General features: G+C 42.4%; 1 protein-coding gene across 1 annotated transcript in view; it reads left to right on the top strand.

The window, feature by feature from the left end:
* Window positions 1–829: 829 nt before the first annotated feature.
* The window catches only part of LOC111972657 (inactive dipeptidyl peptidase 10-like), a 68193-nt gene continuing 51003 nt past the window's right edge, over window positions 830–18019 (top strand). The window contains exons 1-3 of the mRNA XM_070449295.1: window positions 830–910; window positions 5086–5197; window positions 14486–14581. Coding sequence (XP_070305396.1) covers window positions 830–910; window positions 5086–5197; window positions 14486–14581 — 289 coding nt within the window. The remainder of the gene's footprint in view (window positions 911–5085; window positions 5198–14485; window positions 14582–18019) is intronic.

Genomic DNA, 18019 nt, shown 5'->3' with positions numbered 1-18019 from the left:
CAAGCATACTTCCAAAGTTGTGGCAAAATGGCTAGGCAACAAAGTAAAGGTATTGGAGTGGCATCACAAAGCCCTGACCTCAATCCTATAGAAAATGTGTGGGCAGAACTGAAAAAACGTGTGTGAGCAAGGAGGCCTACAAACCTGACTCAGTTACAACAGCTCTGTCAGGAGGAATGGGCCAAAATTCACCCAACATATTGTGGGAAGCTTGTGGAAGGATACCCGAAACATTTGACCCAAGTCAAACATTTAAAGGCAAATGCTACCAAATTAATTGAGTGTATGTAAACTTCTGACCCACTGGGAATGTGATGAAAGATTAAAATCTGAAATAAATCATTCTCTACTATTATTCTGACATTTCACATTCTTAAAATAAAGTGGTGATCCTACCTGACCTAAGACAGGGCATTTTTTACTAGGATTAAATGTCAGGAATTGTGAAAAACTGAGTTTGAATGTTTTAGGCTAAGGTGTATGTAAACTTCCAACTTCAACTGTATCTGCTGGTCACAGATACAGTAATAAAAAAAGTAGTGGCATGGATCAGAAAATCTGTCAGTATTTGGTGTGACCAACATTTGCCTCACACAGCATGACACATTCCTTCACATAGAGTTGATTGTGGCCTGTGGAATGTTGTTCCACTCCTCTTAATGGTGGTGTGAAGTTGCTGGATATTGGTGTGAACTGGAACATGCTGTCGGTCACGTCAATCCAGAGCATTCCAAACATGCTAAATGGGTGACATGTCTGTTGAGTAAGCATGCCATGGAAGAACTGGGACATTTTCAGCTTCCAGGAGTTGTGTACGGATCCTTGCGACATGGGGCTGTGCATTATCATGAAGAAACATGAGGTGATGGACGGAAGAATGCCACGACAATGGGCCTCGGATCTCGTCACGGTATCTCTGTGCATTCAAATTGCCTTAGATAAAAAGGAATTGTGTTCTTTGTCCGTAGCTTATGCTTGCCCATACCATCACCCCACTGCAACCATGGGGCGCTCTGTTCACAAGTTGAGATCAGCAATCCGCTCGGCCACACACGCCAAACATACACAACGCAATCTGCCCGGTACAGTTGAAACCTGTATTCATCTGTGAAGAGCACACTTCATGGATGGCCATCGAATGTGAGCATTTGCCCGAACTGCAGTCAGGTCAAGACCCTGTTGAGGATGGCATGCACGCAAATTAATTTCCTGAGACCGTTTTCTGCAGAATTCTTCAATTGTGCAAACCCACAGTTTCATAAGCTGTCCGGTGGCTTGTCTCAGACAATCCCGCAGATGAAGCAGCTGGATTTGGAGATCATGGCTGGCATGGTTACACGTGGTCTGCGGTTGTGAGGCGATTGGACGTGCTCCCAAATTCTCTATACAATGTCGGGGCGGCTTATGGTAGAGAATGAACATTTCATTCTCTGGCCCAGGCCTGTTGGACGTTTCTGCAGTCAGCATGCCAATTGCACACTCTCCCAACTTGAGACATCTATGGCATTGTGTTGTGTGACAAATAATCCCCCTGCCCAGTCCCCGCAATTTTCTCATGACTTCTGGAAAGTAATGCTGTCTGCATGCTCAACCGGTGTCGCTCATTCAGCCGATAAAAACTTTCAACCTGTTGTCCCCATTAAGTAACGAGTCGGAGTCAGAGCCCAAGCTTTCTCAGGACTCTCCTCACCCGTTACGGGGTCTGAGCCATRGAAGCCTCCCACCATTAGCTCTGACAAATTGAAAACCCTAGRCATTGGAAATTTCCTTACCTGCAATATTAGACTTAAAAAGAATCATCCAGCGATCCTACATAGTTTACCAGGGGGCAGGGCTACTGACATAAAGGCTAATCTGAAGATGGTACTAACTGAGGCTAAAACTGGCGAGTGTAGATGGTGTAGGGATATTGTCAGCACGTCAGCACCAATGATGTTAGAATGAAACAGTCAGAGGTCACCAAGAGCAACATAACTTCAGCGTGTAACTTAGCTAGAAAGATGAGTTGGTATCGAGAAATTGTCTCTGGCCCCCTCCCAGTTATGGGGAGMGATGAGCTCTATAGCAGACTCACACAACTCAATCGCCCGTTGAAAACTGTTTTCTGCCACTCCCAAAAGATAGAATTTTAAGATAACTGGCCCTCTTTCTAGGACTCCCGCACAAACAGGAACAAGGCTGGCCATCTGAGGAGTGACGGACTCCATCCAAGCTGAAGGGGTGCTCTCATCTTATCTATCAACATAGACAGGGCTCTAACTCCTCTTGCTCCACAATGAACGAGGGTGCAGGGCAGGCAGCAGGCTGTTAGCTAGCCTGCCAGCTTAGTGGAGTGTACCACTAGCTTTCCCCATTGAGACCGTGTCTGTGCCCATTTAAATTTTAAAAAACTATCGGCCTATATCGAATCTCCCATTCCTCTCAAACGTTTTAGAAAAAGCTGTTGCGCAGCAACTCACTACCTTTCTGAAGACAAATAATGTATAAGTAAAGTTTCAGACTTTACTGATATTGAGACCCCACTTGTGAAGGTGGTAAATTAACCTTTAATGGCGTCAGACCAAGCCTGTGTATCTGTCCTTGTGCTCCTAGAATTTAGTGCGGCTTTTGACACCATCGATAATCACATTATTTTGGAGAGATTGGAAACCCAAATTGGTCTACACGGACAAATTCTTGCCTGGTTTAAATCTTATCTGTCAGAAAGATATCAGTTTGTCTCTGTGGATGGTTAGTCCTCTGACAAATCAATGGTAAGTTTCGGTGTTCCTCAAGGTTCCATTTTAGGACCACTTTTGTTTTCACTATATATTCTACAGTACCTCTTGGTGATGTCATTCAGAAACACAATGTCAATTTTCACTGCTATGTGGACAACAAACAGCTGTACATTTTGATGAAACATGGTGAAGCCCCAAAATGTCCTACAGTGGAAGCCTGTGTTTCAGACATAAGGAAGTGGATGGCAGGAAATGTTTTACTTTTAAACTCGGACAAAACAGAGATACTAGTTCTTGGAACAAAGATATCCCAAGAAACAAAGATATCTGCTGTTTGATCTGACAATTAATCTTGATGGGTGCACAGTCATCTCAAATGAAACAGTGAAGGACTGATAAAGGAATTTATATGTTTAAAGTAATGACTAAAGAATACTCCTGACAAGGACCTCAGCGTTACRCTGGACCCTGATCTCTCTTTTAATGAACATATCAAGAATATTTAAAGCGCAGCTTTGTTCCATCTTCGTAAGATTGCAGAAATCTGAAACGTTTTGTCCAGAAATTATGCAGAAAGCTAATCCATGCTTTTGTCACTTCTAGATTAGACTACTACAATGCTCTACTCTACCCGGATAAAACACAAAATATACTTCAGTTAGTGCTAAATACGGCTACTAGAATCTTGACCAGAACAAAACAATTCAATCATATTACTCCAGTGCTAGCCTCTGGCTCCTGTTAAGGCTAGTTCTGATTTCAAGATTTTACTGCTAACCTACAAAGCATTATATGGACTTGCTCCTACCTATCTCTCCGATTTGGTCCTGCAATACATACCTACATGTACGGTATGGTCACAAGATGCAGGCCTCCTCATTGTCCCTAGAATTTCTAAGCAAACAGCTGGAGGCAGGGGTTTCTCCTATAGAGCTAAATTATTATGGAATAGTCTGCCTATCCATGTGAGAAACGCAGACTCGTTCTCAACCTTTTAGTGTTTACTGAAGATTAATCTCTTCAGTAGGTCCTATGATTAGGTGTAGTGTGGCCCAGGCGTGGAAGGTGAACGGCAAGGCACTGGAGRGACGAACCGCCCTTGCTGTCTCTGCCTGGCTGGCTCCTCTCTCTCCACTGGTATTCTCTGCCTCTGACCCTATTACAGGGGCTGAGCCACTGGCTTACTAGTYCTCTCCCCTGCTGTCCCAAGGAGGGGTACGTCAAGTTGTGCCAGGCTTTTTRCCKCACTATACTCGACTTTAGCGGGTTGAGTCACTGACATGATCTTCCTGTCCAGTTTTGTGCCCCTTCGGGCTAGTGCGGTGGGGGAGATCTGCGTGGGCTATACTCAAGGTAGTACGTTGGTGGTCTGTTGATATCCCTCTAGTTGTATGGGGGCTTTGCTTTGGCAACGTGGGTGGGGTTATGTCCTGCATGGTCGGCCTTGTCCGAGGGGTATCATCAGACAGAGCCACATTGTCCCCCGACCCCTCCTGTCTCAGACAATTGCAGCATAGATACTGGAGACTATGTGARGGGGGGCTAGGGTCAGTCCACCCTATCTGGTGTAATTATCCTGTCTTATCTGGTGTCATGTGTGATCTTAGGTATGCTCCCTCTAATTTTCCGCTCTCTCTCCCCTCCCTGAGGGCATGAGCCCTGGGACCTTGCGTCAGGACTACCTGGCCTGACAACTCCTGGCTGTCTCCATCCCGTCCACCTAGTCGTGCTGCTGATCCAGTTTCTGCTATTTTTCCTGTGGCTATGGAACCTTGACCTGCTCATCGGACGTGCTACCTTGTCGCACTGCTGCGCCAGTTTMAACTGTTCTGCCTGTGGCTATGGAACTCTGACCTGTTCACCGGACGTGCTACCTTGTKCCAGACCAGGAGAAATGCTCACAAAAGCTGAGAGAAATAAGCTTTTTGTGCGTATGGAACATTTCTGGGATCTTTTATTTCAGCTCATTGAACTGGGACCAACACTTTACATGTTGTGTTTATATTTTTGTTCAGTGTAATCTCAAAGTTTTCCGGAATGCCATGTGCATCCATTTATATCATTACATTTGTAACAGCCTAAATATTTCAAAACTTCTATTTGYTCAAATAAGTCTCACGTAATTCAACACTCTCTCATAGACCTCCAAACAAAAAAGGGCTTATCTCACACAGACTGAATTTTGGGCAGAGTAAATCCTCTCGCTTCGCCTCTTCGTCTCTGGCTTAATGGACCGACTGTCCGGTTGGGAGATGTTTCTTTTTTGTTTCCACTTCTACCTTCAACTTGRTACAAATTCTTTATGAATATTAACCTTTTCTCTCTCTCTTCCTCCCTCTTTCTATCTCTCTCTCTCTCTCTGAAGGATGTGCCGGATTTTGGGCCAGACAGGAACTGGAAAGGTATCGCCATCTCTCTGCTGGTCATCGTGGTCATACTGTCACTCATTGGACTGGCCATCGCTCTTCTTTCCAAAAGTAAATATTTTATTTTACATATAATCTCATAACCTGATTCAAATCATTTCAAAAGAAGACCTTGGTTTTAACTTTTCACCATTCTCAATAAATGCATGTTTTCTAAAACAGACGACTAGCTACCTGCTTAGAATTTAGTCTTACAATTTAAAATGAACACCTTTGATTTAATCCCTATTGAAATGAATGAGATCGACAGTAAGTTAAAAGTTCAACACTCCATTGTCTTTCTATGAAGCAAATGGAGGTTATTTAATTGTGAGGGAATACTCTGGGATGATGACCATTTTCAGAGACAATGGGCGCATTCGAGCGGATAACTTTTGTCAAGACTTTGACCAACGTTGGTCACCGCTTTTCAAAGTGTGTTGCATTTTGGGTGTAAAAAAAAATCAGACTTGTTAACTGCATGACCTTTACCACAACCATGTGATCAAAGGTCATGAACTTTCAACTGCAGTCGATTTATAATTTCGGCAGTTGCTCCTCACAAACTGCAACCTGAAGTCGGAACCAAAGCATTGTGGGAGACAACCTTATGTTTKTTTTGGAAGTAAAYGGCACTACATGCTCATACAGTATATGGTTGATGTCACAACCTATCACTGGTTATTATCAATGCATGTTTTAGGTGGATGACTATTTAGAGCTTAAATACATATTTATCCGCACATCCTTACAATCTAATTACATAGTCCTCCTACATGTGATCTACATTTCTAACAACATAAATGAAATATCCCACTTGTGACAATATAGCTAATGTATTTATCTAAATGTTACTGTAATGTTGTGTCCCATGCCTCCAATTTGTCTTGTCTGTGTTATTGTTGTCACCAAACAAATTAAAATGTCTTAATTGTCTATTAAGTGTGAATAAAATGGAATACATATTGTAGGCTATACAGTACATGGGTTATTGTAGGGGAATTCTACACTGGCAATTTTATAGGTTTAATCTGTGCCTGGGAAACCGGCCCTTAAAGAGCAAGTACCCCAAACACCAGTCGTGGGGTTAATACCAACAGCATTTGACTCCTTGGCATATTGCTTGGCATATACAGCAACTTATTTGAGCTGATGTACATGTATACGCTAATACTTTTCATATTGTTTACCCAGTAATTTATGTGAACTGATTTACATGTACAGTATAGTCTAATCATTTTCTGTACAGTGAGTGTTTTGTCCTTCATGTGATTGAATCAAATGTTGTTTATTTCGGAACCCAGTGTTAGTGCTGTTCTTAACACACCACATTTGGCTGCATTGGACCGTCTCCTGGAGCTAACGTTAGCAGGCTAGCATAAATGACAAAGGGGATAATCCAGGGTGCGCTATGAGATTGGGCTCCTCTGCAGTAGCTATGGATGATACTACTTTGGACCAATAACTTGTATTAACACATCCAACCAATGAGAACCGGAGGACTACTGCGTCTTACTCTAAGACCATTCCAATGTATTCTTCCTCTGCCCTCTCGTCCAGACCTGCGGCTCTCGAACCGTTTTACAGCTCTGAGCCCTCGGGCTTCGCCGGGACCCGCTGATGTCCAACAGGCTCGCAGCGACCCTCTCCTTGTCCATAGTTAGGGATGTGGTGGTCCCGGAAGCAAGACAAACTGCTTCCCCGGATTCCGTGTTTGTGACATAGATCACCAGGTCCCTATTGTGATGCAGAAGCATCTGAATGCTCACACAGTAGTCATTCATGATGGTACAAACAATATAAATCTTCATAAATTGTAGCATTTATTCAAAGGTTTCATAGACAGGCTAAAGGAGACAGACAATCGGGTTCTCATTTCCGGGCCTYMACCAACAATAYGTCACGGAATGGAACACTTTAMTTGTCTCATCTGGCTACACTYCTGGCTTAAATCCTATGGTTCCTCTATCAATTTGAAGTTCATTGACAATTTAGACAATTTTTGGGAGAGGCCCCAGTTCCAAAATAATAATAATTCATATGAATATTTTTTTATCCAGTCGGACAAARKGCCTACCCGACCGCTCTGARGGTCCTAAAGCACACCGCTGCCTCATTTTGTATCACATTGCAAAAATGCAATTTCAGAATGTGGGGGAGGACATGTCCCCAGTCAAAGTCGCGTCCCTGGATCTGGCCATAAGCCAAAATATAATTGTATCTGTTGCAGGGATTTATATTATTGACACCTTTTACTTCACTACATTCCAAAAGAAAATTATGGACTTTTTACGCCTTACATTTTCCCTGACACCCAAAAGTACTTGTTACATTTTGAATGCTTAGCAGGACAGAAATGGTCAAATTCAGGCACTTATCAAGAAAATATCCCTGGTCATCTCTACTAGTTATCCCTAAATATTTCTAAAACAAAGCATTGTATTTGGAACAACTAAAAGCATTGTATTTGGAACAAAACACTCACTAAACCCTAAACCTCAACTAAATCTTGTAATAAATAATGTGGAAATTGGGCAAGTTGAGATGACTAAACTGCCTGGAGTAACCCTAGATTGTAAACTGTCATGGTCAAAACTTATTGATGCAGTAGTTGCTAAGCTGGGGAGAAGTCTGTCTATAATTAAGTGATGCTCTGCCTTCTTAACAACACTATCAAGAAGGCAGCCCTAGTTTTGGTCTGACCTTGACTACTGTTCAGTTGTGTGGTCAGGTGTCACAAAAAAGGACTTAGGAAAATTGCAATTGGCTCAGAACAGGCAGCACGGCTGGCCTTGGATGTACACAGAGAACTAATATTAATAATATGCATGTCAATCTATCCTGGCTGAAGTGGAGGAGAGATTGACTTCATCACTACTTTTATTTATGAGAGGTATTGACATTTGAATGCACCGAGCTGTCTGTCTAAACTATTGGCACACAGCTCGGACACCCATGCATACACCACAAGACATGCCACAAGAGGTCTCTCACAGTCCCCAAGTCCACAACGACTATGGAGGCACACAGTACTACATAGAGCATGACTACATGGAACTCCATTCCACATCAAGTAACTGACGCAAGCAGTAAAATTAGATTTTAAAAAACAGAAAAATAAAACACCTTATGGAACAGCGGGGACTGTGAAGCAACACAAACATTGGCACAGACACACAAACGCACACGCACACGCACACACACACACACACACACACACACACAACACACACACACACACACACCACACACACACACACACACACACACCACACCACACACACACACACGACAACATATGCACTATACATACACATGGATTTAGTACTGTAGATATGTAGTAGTGGTGGAGTAGGGCCTGAGGGCAGACAGTGTGTTGTGAAATCTGTGAATGTATTGTAATGTTTTAAAATTGTATAAACTGCCTTAATTTTGCTGGACCCAAATCAAATTTTATTGGCACATACACATGGTTAGCAGATGTTAACTTCTCTGCGCTACGGATCCCTTTTACGGGATCCCTTTCCTAAACAACCGCTAGAATTGCAGGGCGCCAAATGCATAAATATTACTAAAAATATTTATAATCATGCAATCACAAGTGAAATATACCAAAACACAGCTTAGCTTGTTGTTAATCCACCTATCATGTCAGATTTTGAAAATATATTTTACAGGGAAAGAAAATCCAAGCTTTTGTGAGTGTAGCTTTCAATGCTACAAACAGCTAGCCCAAATTAGCATGGTCAGAAAAGCAATAAAATGAATCGCTTACCTTAAGATAATCTTCAGATGTTTGCACTCACGAGACTCCCAGTTCCACAATAAATGTTATTTTTGTTTTCGATAAATATTACTTTTATCACAAAAAAACGCCATTTGGTTGCGCGTTATTTGAGAAAACCAAAGCTGTGTTCCGTTCGATCGATCAAGATTGCAAAAAGTATCCGTAATGGTCGTAGAACATGTCAAATTGTTTATAATCAATCCTCAGTTGTTTTTAACAAACATAATTGAAAATATTTCACCCGGACCATAACCTATTCATTAAGAGAAAAAAGGAAAATGGGGTGCCCCTCTCTCGCGCGCAGAAATATTCAGAGGACACCTGACTACTTTTGAAAAAACTCGCTAATTTTTCAAAATAAAAGCCTGAAACTATGTCTAAAGCTGGGCACAGCCTGGGGAAGCCATTTGAAAATGAATCGGGTGATACCCCTTTAAATGGAGGTTAGACGGGCCAGGAAACACAGATTTGATTTTTTTTTATCACTTCCGGGTTACATTTTCTCAGGTTTTCGCTTGCAGAATAAGTATTGTTATACTCACAGACAATATTTGACAGTTTTGGAAACTTGGAGTGTTTTCTATCCTAATCTGTAAGTTATATGCATATTCTACGATCTGGGCCAGAGAAAATGTCCGTTTACATTGGGCACGTTAATTTTTAAAAAATATATTTATTCTGACCCTTGCGCTAAGAAGTAATGCGAGTGTAGCGAAATGCTTGTGCTTTTAGTTCCGACAATGCAGTAATAACAACAACGAGTAATCTAACCTAACAATTTCACAACAGCTACCTTTACACACAAGTGTAAAGGATGAAGAATATGTACATAAAGATATATGAATGAAGTGGATGGTACAGAAACGGCATAGGCAAGATGCAGTAGATGGTATCGAGTACAGTATATACAAATGAGATGAGTAATGTAGGGTATGTAAACATTATTTAAGTGGCATTGTTTAAAGTGGCTAGTGATACATGTATTACATAAAGATGGCAAGATGCAGTAGATGGTATAGAGTACAGTATATACATATGAGATGCATAATGTAGGGTATGTAAACATTATATTAGGTGGCATTGTTTAAAGTGGCTAGTGATACATTTTGTATGGCAGCAGCCACTCAATGTTAGTGGTGCTGTTTAACAGTCTGATGGCCTTGAGATAGAAGCTGTTTTTCAGTCTCTCGGTCCCTGCTTCGATGCACCTGTACTGACCTCGCCTTCTGGATGATAGCGGGGTGAACAGGCAGTGGCTCGGGTGGTTGTTGTCCTTGATGAACTTTATAGCCTCTGTGACATCGGGTGTGTAGGTGTTCTGGAGGGCAGGTAGTTTGCCCCGGCGATGCGTTGCGCAGACCTCACTACCCTCTGGAGAGCCTTACGGTTGTGGGCGGAGCAGTTGCCGTACCAGGCGGTGATACAGCCCGACAGGATGCTCTCGATTGTGCATCTGTAAAAGTTTGTGAGTGCTTTTGGTGACAAGCCAAATTTCTTCAGCCTCCTGAAGTTTAAGAGGCGCTGCTGCGCCTTCTTCACCACTCTGTCTGTGTGGGTGGACCAATTCAGTTTGTCCGTGATGTGTACGCCGGGAACTTAAAACTTTCTACCCTCTCTCCTACTGTCCCGTCGATGTGGATAGGGGGGTGCTCCCTCTGCTGTTTTCTGAAGTCCCCGATCATCTCCTTTGTTTTATTGACGTTGAGTGTGAGGTTATTTTCCTGACACCACACTCCGAGGGCCCTCACCTCCTCCCTGTAGGCTGTCTCGTCGTTGTTGGTAATCAAGCCTACCACTGTAGTGTCGTCTGCAAACTTGATGATCGAGTTGGAGGCGTGCATGGCCACAGTCATGGGTGAACAGGGAGTACAGGAGAGGGCTCAGAACGCACCCTTGTGGGGCCCCAGTGTTGAGGATCAGTAGGGTAGAGATGTTGTTACTTGCCCTCACCACCTGGGGGTGGCCCGTCAGGAAGTCCAGTACACCGGGGCGGTCGAGACCCAGGGTCTCGAGCTTGATGACGAGTTTGGAGGGGTACTATGGTGTTAAATGCTGAGCTGTAGTCGATGAACAGCATTCTCACATAGGTATTCCTCTTTGTCCAGATGGGTTAGGGCAGTGTGCAGTGTGGTTGCGATTGCGTCGTCTGCGGACCTATTGAGCGGTAAGCAAATTGGAGTGAGTCTAGGGTGTCAGGTAGGTGGAGGTGATATGGTCCTTGACTAGTCTCTCAAAGCACTTCATGATGACGGAAATGAGTGCGACAGGCGGGTAGTCGTTTAGCTCAGTTACCTTAGCTTTCTTGGGAACAGGAACAATGGTGGCCCTCTTGAAGCATGTGGGAACAGCAGACTGGGATAAGGATTGATTGAATATGTCCGTAAAACACACCAGCCAGCTGGTCTGCGCAGCTCTGAGGACGTGGCTTGGGATGCTGTCTGGCCTGCAGCCTTGCGAGGGTTAAGACGTTTAAATGTTTTACTCACGTCGGCTGCAGTGAAGGAGAGTCCGCAGGTTTTGGTAGCGGGCCGTGTCAGTGGCACTGTATTGTCCTCAAAGCGACAAAGAAGTTGTTTAGTCTGTCTGGGAGCAAGACATCCTGGTCCGCGACGGGGCTGGTTTTCTTTTTGTAATCCGTGATTGACTGTAGACCCTCTTGTGTCTGAGCCGTTGAATTGCGACTCTACTTTGTCTCTATACTGACGCTTAGCTTGTTTGATTGCCTTGCGGAGGGAATAGCTACACTGTTTGTATTCGGTCATGTTTCCGGTCACCTTGCCCTGGTTAAAAGCAGTCGTTCGCGCTTTCAGTTCGCGCGAATGCTGCCATCAATCCACGGTTTCTGGCGGGAATGTTTTAATAGTTGCTGTGGGTACGACATCGCCAATGCACTTGCGGGTTCGGGTTTGACGCAATGCGGAACATATCCCAATCCACGTGATCGAAGCAATCTTGAAGCGTGGTATCAGATTGGTCGGACCAGCGTTGAACAAACATGAGAGCGGGAGGTTCCCGTTTTAGTTTCGTCTATAGGCTGGAAGCAACAAAATGAGTCGTGGTCAGCTTTTCCGAAAGGGAGGGGGAGGGCCTTATATGCATCGCGGAAGTTAGAATAACAATGATCCAGGGTTTTACCAGCCCTGGTAGCACAATCAATATGCTGATAGAATTTAGGGAGTTTTGTTTTCAGATTAGCCTTGTTAAAATCCCCAGCTACAATGAATGCAGCCTCAGGATATGTGGTTTCCAGTTTACATAGGGTCAAATAAAGTTTGTTCAGGGCCATCGATGTGTCTGCTTGGGGGGAATATATGCGTCTGTGATTATAATCGAAGAGAATTCTCTTGGTAGATAATGCGGTCAACATTTGATTGTGAGGAATTCTAAGTCAGGTGAACAGAAGGACTTGAGTTCCTGTATGTTGTTATGATCACACCACGTCTCGTTAATCATTAGGCATACCCCCCGCCCCTCTTCTTACCAGAAATATGTTTGTTTCTGTCGGTGCGATGCGTGAAGAAACCAGCTGGCTGTACCGACTCCATAGCGTGTCTCGAGTGAGCCATGTTTCCGTGAAGCAAAGAACCTACAGTCTCTGATGTCTCTCTGGAATGCTACCCTTGCTCGGATTTCATCAACCTTGTTGTCAAGAGACTGGACATTGGCGAGTAGTATGCTGCGCGATGTGCCCGTCTCCGGGGCCTGACCAGAAGACAGCTTCGTCTACCCCTTTTACGGCGTCGTTGTATTGGTTCGCCGGCTGGGATCCGATCCATTGTCCCGGGTGGTGGGCAAAACACAGATCCGCTTCGGGAAAGTCGTATTCCTGGTCGTAATGATGGTGAGTTGACGTTGCTCTTATATCCAGTAGTTCCTCCCGACTGTATGTAATAAAACCTAAGATTACCTGGGGTACCAATGTAATAAATAACACGTAAAAAAACTAAATACTGCATAGTTTCCTAGGAACGCGAAGCGAGGCGGCCATCTCTGTTCGGCGCCGGAAGTAGTATGGAAGACCAGGAAATAGCTGCTGCTTTGGCAGCAGCTAATGGGGATCCATAATAAATACAAATACTACCTCTTGTCTGGCGGACTCATTAAACACAAATGCTCTGTTTCTGAATGATGTCTGAATGTTGTTGTGTGCCAATTAAAAAATTACTAACAATTGTGCCATCTGGTTTGGAATTTAATTATTTATACTTTCACTTATACTTTTGATACTAAAGTACATTTTTACAATTTCCATTTACTTTTGATACTTAAGTATATTTAAACCAAATACTTTGAGACTTTTACTCAAGTAGTATTTTACTGGGTGACTTTCACCTTTACTTGAGTCATTTTCTATMAAGGTATCTTTATTTTTACTCAGGTATGACAATTGGGTACTTTTTCCACCACTGGTTATTGGAGTTTTTACGCTTGTAGGATGGACAGATTTACAGTGACTAAATCAAGAGAAAAATAGAGCTAAAAAATCAAGAACATTTAATTGTGTCAGCTAGGCTGGATTCTGTGCAGGAATGAAGGCTAATGCACTACCTGATAGGCTCACTATCCCGTTGAACTATCCATGTTTCTTCTCGAATCCACAGGACACAAAACAATTATAGAGGTAAAATGGATGTCGATTTTGAGACATGACATGTAGTATTTTCATATGTTAATGTACACTTTCATATTCATTCAAAATTCCTGTTCTCACATAAATGTCAACCGACTGAGTATATACCAAGCTTTTTATTTTCAAAGCCTTTAACATTTAATCCAGCTCATGTCATGCTAATTTAGCTTTTCGCAACCCTCGGAAAGAACTTTGAAGATGGCAACCTCAAAAGTTATGATAAACCTGCACCGCTCTGCTCTGTCAACAGAGCTCGGTGCTCATTATTGGATGTATTACGTTTCGAAATCCAACTTTTTTGATATAATGGTAAAGATACAGTATGTTAGAGAAAGACCCCACTGAACGATTCAGAACATGAATTATCGTATTTGCCTTGGTAAAATGTATTTTATAACATAAGGAAGTGAAAWGGCWTCACCAAAGCGCGTTTTCACCCACTCTGGGCAGAGTGGATGGACACACTACTGAATGGCTCTGAATRCACTGTCAGCATGCAGTCAAAGCTATAACCACTTTTGGAGCAAACTAGTGCTSTCAAATCATATCCTGATGTGACAAAARYTACGTTTTAAGAWWWWTWMTTATATTAAGTGGCTACCTAGCTAGCTAGCGATAGCAATGTTTGGTGGTCAGCTAATCAGCTGAGCTAGCAAGCAAGCAATGTAKTACAATTATAATTCCGCTTTAGAAAAATCCTCCTGGTGCACTGTTCAATTATTTAGCAATTTAAACATTGTTTTTTTTTTAAAGAAAACTCTCCGTTTTTGCCACAGCCCTCACTGGCTTTCATGTGATTTAAATGTGAATGATGACAGTTTCTGTCCATTGGAACGCTGCGATTGATTGCCCAACATTCTGGGAATGGCCTTAGCTAACTGTCAATTGTGAGTAAAAGTGTTCTCTATGTCTATTTGAAGACTTTGTGTCATTTTCTTCACAGATGATGGCGCGAAGTCTTTAGGCACCCAATTGACCCTGGATGACCTCTTTCAACGAGAGTTCCAGGTGCARGACCCTGATGCTAAGTGGATCAATGGTATGTTTATGCAGTATATTCATAACTCTACATATCTAATGTCGCTCTTATCTGTAATACCATTGTATCTGTCTCAAATGTATTTTGTTTCCATTTGCTATGAATGCTGAGCAGCCATTATTGAGACCTGTTGCTCCTCGAATTTAGTCTCCTCTATTGACTGWGCACATCATATTTCATAGAATCTGCGTGGTATCTGCGCTGGAGACGTGTGCCTCTYAATCAAGATTCGTAAACATCACCCGTCTGCTCTTTAGTTTCAACACAGAACATCACAAAGCCCAAAAGTAAACATCAAAAAGCTTTCGAGGAGAAATGGCACAGGCAMCAAACGCTCTCAAAGAATTGTGTCCTTTGAAGATTTTTGTATGCGTTCTGAGCTGACAAAGTACATTTGTTTCTGCCAATTGTRTCTGGTGTGGTTTGTTCATCGGCATACCATTCAAAATCTGAATTAGAATTCCAATGGAAACGACATACTGTATATCTCTGAGGAARATTGTTCTGCCATTAGGATGAATTGCGCTGGCATATTCCGAAGCCTTTAAAGGTACCAAACTACCATCACTGCTGCTGTTTGTCTGATATTACATATTCATGCTGTTAAGGAATGTGCTAATGTAAATTTAATTCAGAGAGGCCGGAAATGGTTAATCTTCTCCACATGGGCATGAAATAGTTAACCTTACTGCAGCAGATAAGCAAACACATGAAATAATAATAAACTATATTACACAAATTTGAACATTATACTGAAACAAACTAATTTCAAGCCCTATCGGAGCCTTAAAAGCAAATACAAGCCTTGAAAGAGGATGCATGAGAAGGTAACATTGATACAATCACTGTTTAAATACCACCAGTGGAGTGTAAATTAATCATATCACCAGCAGAGGACAATGATAGAATACATTACTGTAATCTATGGGAATTCTTGCTCCGTTGGGAACCAGCATTCTTGCTTATAAATCGTTCCCTCCTCATACATTCACTACTCCGGAGCCAGAACGGTATGGGATGTACCATCTGCAACCATTAACAACTCAAGATCCGGGAAGATCAGAGAGGGATTTAATGCGTTAAGTTGAWGCTTGCAAATCACTGCTGCTTTCACTTGTTTGTGTTTACAMTATGTGAAGCGAAGACTGTATTTTAGCACTGTCAGGCTGTGGCTAGTGTCAGAAGCGGTGTTGCAGATATGAAGGGGTCAGACCAATTTATAACACTCTCAAATCACTGTATCCTTTCATCCACATTATCTGAAGGAGAGTCTTTTCAAAATATCATGAATAAAGCATCACAAATAGCACCTTTCATGACAAGGCASTCCTCCCCTTCTTAGTCTCTCTGTCTAAGAGTTTGAGTTTGGCCTGTCTGTATAGGTGCTGTCAGCTTGTCACTTCACTCAGCYTCTCAGTCTTCTGACAGGCRAGGACATGCTMCTGTCTCCTTGCGGTCATGCTCTATTTTCCACACCTGAAAGATGGGGCCTCACTATTCATCCTTCAATTTCAAAGAGCGCTCCTCACAACTGCCTGAGTGCAAACCCCTGAAGTACTGCTAATCACTTCACGGACATTCTTAAAAGTCCAATGCAGCCGTTTCTATGTCAATATCAAATTATTTCTGAGTAACAATTATACCGTATAAAAAGTACAGTCATAGCGWATAAAAAATAAACACAGCACCTGTGATGGAAACAGGAAGTTTCGGCACAATTTTATAAAAGCCGACAGATAACTTGTTCGTTCGACATGGTGGGATCTTATTGTGTCAGRGAAATMGATTATTATTTRATATTTTACCTTTATTTAACTAGGCAAGTCAGTTAAGAACAAKTTCTTATTTTCAATGACGGCCTAGGAACAGTGGGTTAACTGCCTTGTTCAGGGGCAGAATGACAGATTTTTACCTTGTCGGCTCGGGGTTCGATCTTGCAACCTTTCGGTTACTAGTCCAACACTCTAACCACTAGGCTACCTGCCGTGAGAAATGGCAGTGGAAATGCCTTTATGCGCAAATATTGATATACTCATATCGAAGTAAACTTAGTCACATGACGATATGGTCTGTGTGGTCCGTCCATCACGAGCTGCAGATGAAATACAGTATGACGAACTTCACAGGGTGGTGAAAGTGCACAGTGATCTTGATGCTCCTTTCCAGTACATATTGGTGGTCGTTTGAAAAAGAAACATATTCTCGCTCTTATCCTTAATAATGTCATCATGTAGACTAGCCGACCCGCACAGCCGACCCGCACAGCCGACCCGCACAGCCGACCTGCACTGTATCTGAGAGCTGTCGGCCAGAGCGCACATGCGAAGACGTTTGCTATTTAACACCACAGTTAATGTGTCTTAACTATCGGTAGAGTTGAAAATGCGATGGGAACACATTGAACTTTAGATTTTTATTTGGTACATCAAAACTTATGTGAAAAAGTAAAAATTAGTGTGCACTACGTCATCACGCACTGATTTTATCCGCAACAAGTCCGTTTGGTGGAAACATACCACTGGTGGGGAAAAAACATTTTTTTTAAATGTGGATTTTTGACTATTCACATTCAAATCTGTCACCAATTGGATTATTTTCAAATAATATTGTTAAAAAACCTTGCATTTTTCTTAAGCAAGAATTTTGCTAGGACTGTCTGGGAGTGGTCTGAGTAGGGAGGGGGAAACTGAAAAGTAGCTGTTTTTTTGGCAGTGTTTGGAACTCTCTTTCTTATTGGTCTATTAACTCATTTACCGCCTGGTGATGTCACCAAACAGTCCAAAACTCCATCCCACCAAAACAGGCAACATTTCAGGCGGTCTTGTCAAACAGCTCTTACACTTAAAGGGCATTAATATTATTCACAATGTCACAGCATTATTCCAACCTCATAGTGTGGGAATTTCCTTTGTGACACAGTATAAAAAATACTTTGTCAAATTGCTTTCACATAAGGACACTATTCATAAAGTTCTGGATGAAACTTCTTTTGTCGACACACTGGCAGATGGCAAGTGGATGTGACGGTTGCCTTGAAGGTACATCACAGTTTCTGAGCAGAGCACACAAAGCATAAGCAGAAATCCGATCTGCCTCGGTGCTTCATCACAGGCCTCCGTAACATGTGGATTGTCTGACAAATTTGACAAAGTATTTTTTTTTATACTGCGTCACAAAGGAAAATACCAACAAACATTTTTTGGGGTGAAAAGTATCAGTAAAACATGTACAGAGGAAAATGGGGCATTGAACACATTGCATTGAAAGGGCACTCCATATGGTACAGCACAAATGTTGCACAAATGCAATATATAAATACCAGCCAAACACAGGTTGATTCAAGACTACAAGCTAACAGTGTGTCACAATATTTACAGTTTGGTAGGCTACAGTTGATTCAGTATGCTACTGCACAATGTCACTTACTGCAAACCAATT

This window comes from Salvelinus sp. IW2-2015, linkage group LG2, assembly GCF_002910315.2.
Source record: "Salvelinus sp. IW2-2015 linkage group LG2, ASM291031v2, whole genome shotgun sequence".
Classification (NCBI taxonomy): domain Eukaryota; kingdom Metazoa; phylum Chordata; class Actinopteri; order Salmoniformes; family Salmonidae; genus Salvelinus; species Salvelinus sp. IW2-2015.
The sequence above is the reverse complement of the archived record's forward strand: the minus strand, read 5'-3'. Positions and strand labels throughout refer to the sequence as shown.